The sequence below is a fragment of the Siphateles boraxobius genome, unplaced genomic scaffold, assembly GCF_051911475.1.
Source record: "Siphateles boraxobius isolate OS27281-9 unplaced genomic scaffold, OSU_SipBor_1 13, whole genome shotgun sequence".
NCBI lineage: Eukaryota > Metazoa > Chordata > Actinopteri > Cypriniformes > Leuciscidae > Siphateles > Siphateles boraxobius.
In genome coordinates this window covers 23,262,501-23,266,672 of record NW_027508733.1, presented here as the reverse complement: position 1 = coordinate 23,266,672, position 4,172 = coordinate 23,262,501, and the positions used below count along the sequence as shown (strand labels likewise).

Genomic DNA, 4,172 nt, shown 5'->3' with positions numbered 1-4,172 from the left:
ATGACTTTACTTTTGTAATGTTCAGAAGTGTTGTAAATCTTGTTTAAATCACACTCTTTTCTAATGCTTCTTTCATCACATAATGTACTTTATAATTTGATTCAAGAAGAACATGACCTAATAAAAAACATTAACAGGATTAAGCTACAGAGTTCAGATTCGAACGTGGTAATTATTTTGGTTCCTGCCCTTTGATTCCTGTTCATATAAATATGACTCAAGTAGTCTGACTTCTCTAAAGTAAATTGTCTTTTGGTGTGTCTAAATAACAAATAGGAATTGCTGCATCAGATACGATTTTCTTTTTTTCATTTACAGGAAATATTGCTTGTGCACAGAGTGGTCTGATGTAAGAAAAAACTCTTTTTGACGTTGGTAAATGATTAACTTGTTGATCCACAAGCAGACAAGAGTAGTAGAGACAGACCAAAAAAAGATACTTGTGAATTGAGATCAAAATGAGAGTTCCTGTAAAACTCCTCGGCTTCGTCTTTTGGTTGTTTTTCTTTCACTGTGGCCAATGTCAAGGCAAGTGCTTTTTGTTGTTGTTGATTTTTTATGTCTTTTTAATTTAGATTTTATTGAATTGAACATAAATGTTATATTATATGCACTTTCCAAAACATTTAACTGTAGCTAGAGAGCATTGCCTAGTTGTGCAAGTACTACAGCATTTAATAAGCACAGCATTTGTGCTTCTCAGAATATCTTTGAAAAGACATGAAATATGAAAAACATAAAACCTGTTTAAAAAATCTTAATATGCTGATGTTGAAGATAGTGAACTGCGTGACAAGTCATATCAGATTATATTGTACTTGTAAAAAAAGTGTAAAAACATTGGGTTCACAGTTTTTAAATAAAAAGCAAATAAAATCAATCAGAGCTCATGGATGGGATAATAATTTCCCTTTCTGTGAGTTTACGCTTTCTTGGAAGTTTTTGTTTTTGTCTTTGTCTCTTTTCTTTGAACATTTTCAATATCCAATCAAATCATTATACATCTGCATAATGACGACTCAAAAACATATGAGATCAGAATTGTTTTAACTGTTTCCTCACAGCAAAGCAGAAATCGTGCCGTGATGTATCCGTGGAAAACGGGTTCATATACAGCCACCCCTCCAATGAGGAAGAAATCTTTTACTCCTGCAACACGGGTTATAAACCCTTCACTGGGAACTGGTGGGATTCAGCGACATGCATCGAAGGCTCTTGGACTGAAGAAACTCGGTGCATTCGTGAGTTTTATTATTGTCAGTCTCAGGTGTTAGACGAATGATGGTGAACTGAAATGTGCTTCATGTTTTCTGTCTTTACAGCGGAGGGAGAATGTGGTGCTTTTCCCAGTGTTCACCATGGAAAACTAAAGCAAACAAAAAAGACCTTTCGTGATGGAGACAAAACAGAATTTGTATGTGATGCAGGGTTCATATCAACTCCACGCTTCATAACATGTGTCAGAGGTACATGGGAGAAACCAGTTTGTGAGGGTGAGCTTCTCAAACTCTTATTATATTTTTTTTAGGAGAAGCCACAGCATATAGTGGACAACAGAATCTGTTGACAATGTTAGTCTCAGTCTGATTGGAGTTCATGAATTTATATTAATATCTTTTTTTAGTTGGTGTGCATTGTGACATTCCTCCAAAGGTGGAATATGCATTCATAACATCTAAACCTGAAGAATTGTATGTAGATGGATCTAGAGTAACATATGCATGTCGAAGATCATTCTTAATGAATGGGAAAAATACAGTTTTCTGCCGCAATGGAGTTTGGGAAGAAACACCAACATGTGAAGGTAAGATTTTGATTGGTGATGATAAGTTTTAAAACTTCTTACAGGTTAAAAAAAAATTCTTGTATGTGAAAATGAAGAGAGACTGTTAGATATTTGACAATCAAGGGGAATAACATCAAGTCCACAGATAATATGTGGTGGGGACAACAATAATTACAAAATCAATTTGCTTTGAAGACCCATAAAAAATCATAATTTGAGTTTAGTCCATGTGCACTAGATTAAAATGTTATTGTAATGTTAAACATTATCAGTTTTCATTGGTATATGCTGGATGATTCGTCCTGCGCTACAGTTTTACTTCCAATAAAACGCTCTCTTGAATCAAAATCAAATTAGTGTTTTTTTATATGAAAAGAGTATTGTGCTATACTCCTTTCTTTAAAAAAAAAAATCTAACCTGAGAAAAAGGATAGAGTGATTTAAAAATGGTCACATCAATCCTCAGTGAAACCACAAAATAAAATGATGATAGCAACTCTTTAAATAAAGTAGTAGGCACAACTAGGTATAATGTACACACCTGAATGCATCTAAAGCTATTAATGAGGGAAATTTAAAATAATGAATCTAACTCAACAGTCTCCCTCCACATATATTTATTTTTTGAGAAATTTTGGGCACATGAAAAAGATACGAGTACGAAAATAAAGAAATTCTGAGATACAAGTGCACTGAGCCATTCAATGAAATTCCAGAAGGACGATGAATCTGTGCAAATAGAAAATGGAGTGAAAAGTTCTGCACAGGAGAGTCACTTAAAATTTAATGAATCAAAAGTCACATTTACTTACATAATGGTAAAAATTTACTAGATCCGTGACAAACATAAGCTGGGACTGATGGTGAACTAAGTGGAAAAATTAGTTTTATTTATTTATTTGTATCACAAATCTCTCGCAGGCTAACAGACCTTAGTCAGGATATGCATCATATTGCAATTTTCATGAGGTTGATAGGGATAAATGTATACTCCATTTTAAGCTTAGTTTTTCTTGGCTGTAACGCTGCTTGTGCAATGTCATATGACAAAAATTTAATTGTGTTAAACCCCTACTCGTTGCAAGTACTAGCATAGTTACTCTTAAACACTGGGCCACATAAATTATAAAAGCTTCTGTGTGGATAAATATGTGATCAAATGTCTGCTTTCTCTAGAGGTAACATGTCCTCTAAACACAACAGTGGAAGACTTAAAAATAGAGCAATTTCCAAAAAGTAAGGGTCAGTTCAACCCGGGACACAGGTTAATATTTTCATGCAAAGGACAAGGGCTGATATTAAAAGGACCGAGAGAAATCACCTGTCAATCAAATGGAGAATGGAGCAGCTCTTTCCCTAAATGTGAAGGTAATGCCACAGAATGTAAAAGCCTTGGATTGGACAAAGACAGATCAATGATAGATCTGTTGTTCACATGGAGGATGCTTGATTTATCAGATCTTTCTGTTCTTTAGAGGTAATGTGTGTCACAAACCTGACAGTAAAAATGAGATCAGACGGACACCCGGGGCCTGAGGTTTCAGTCAGACCTGGACACACAATAACTCTTTCATGTGTTGGGATGGGATCAAAATTAATAGGACGGAGTAAAATCACCTGCTTGCCAACTGGAGAATGGAACGTCCCATTTCCTAAATGTGTAGGAGGTAAACCTTATGGAACATAAATATATGAGAATATACTGCAAAATATAATACAATATGTTACATAATACATTTCAAAATATAGGTAGTAATACATTGACCATGTATATATTGATACATATAAAATATTTAGAAATTAAGGCAAAAATAGCAATGCATGTAATATTCATAAAGTTTTATCCTTTACTGTGTACATATATTACACATTCACGTTCCCATATAAATGTGAATGTATGTTCACAGAGTTACAGCAGATTTCTAGTTCCCAGCATGCTTTGCTTCTGACTGTTAAAGGAGAGTAAAAGTTAAAATTAAGTGTTATTTCATGTGTTTTGGTCAATATTAATGTAGGTGCTGCAAGTGTTTGTTCTATTATTTTGGAATTTAAAAGGTTTTCTTTTATGTCTGAGTTTTTGGGGTTACCATTGTGTTGAAGAGTAGAGCCTGTGGTTCGGTTGACGATTGGCCAAGTACCAATAAGATTATTGGCCTTATTTTGATCTACACGCATGGTTTGCTATTTACATGACAGAATATGCAAGTGAAAAGCCTAAACGCTTCTCCAGAAAGGAAACGGATCTGCTTGTGCACAAGGTAAAAGTGTGCAAGCAGACCTTCTATGGGACAAGCTGTATTCCACCATATCTTTATGCACATGATAATAATCTTTTACATTGTAATCCTTTTGCTACGATGCGCCAGCTGTATGGTAGGACCCCATA

The 4,172-nt window shown here is 34.6% G+C and overlaps 1 protein-coding gene across 1 annotated transcript in view; it reads left to right on the top strand.

The window, feature by feature from the left end:
* Positions 1 to 323: 323 nt before the first annotated feature.
* Positions 324 to 4,172, top strand: part of LOC143736102 (complement factor H-related protein 1-like) — a 5,282-nt gene continuing 1,433 nt past the window's right edge. The window contains exons 1-6 of the mRNA XM_077226695.1: positions 324 to 528; positions 1,065 to 1,241; positions 1,323 to 1,493; positions 1,625 to 1,804; positions 2,963 to 3,154; positions 3,262 to 3,453. Coding sequence (XP_077082810.1) covers positions 459 to 528; positions 1,065 to 1,241; positions 1,323 to 1,493; positions 1,625 to 1,804; positions 2,963 to 3,154; positions 3,262 to 3,453 — 982 coding nt within the window. The 5' untranslated portion in view covers positions 324 to 458. The remainder of the gene's footprint in view (positions 529 to 1,064; positions 1,242 to 1,322; positions 1,494 to 1,624; positions 1,805 to 2,962; positions 3,155 to 3,261; positions 3,454 to 4,172) is intronic.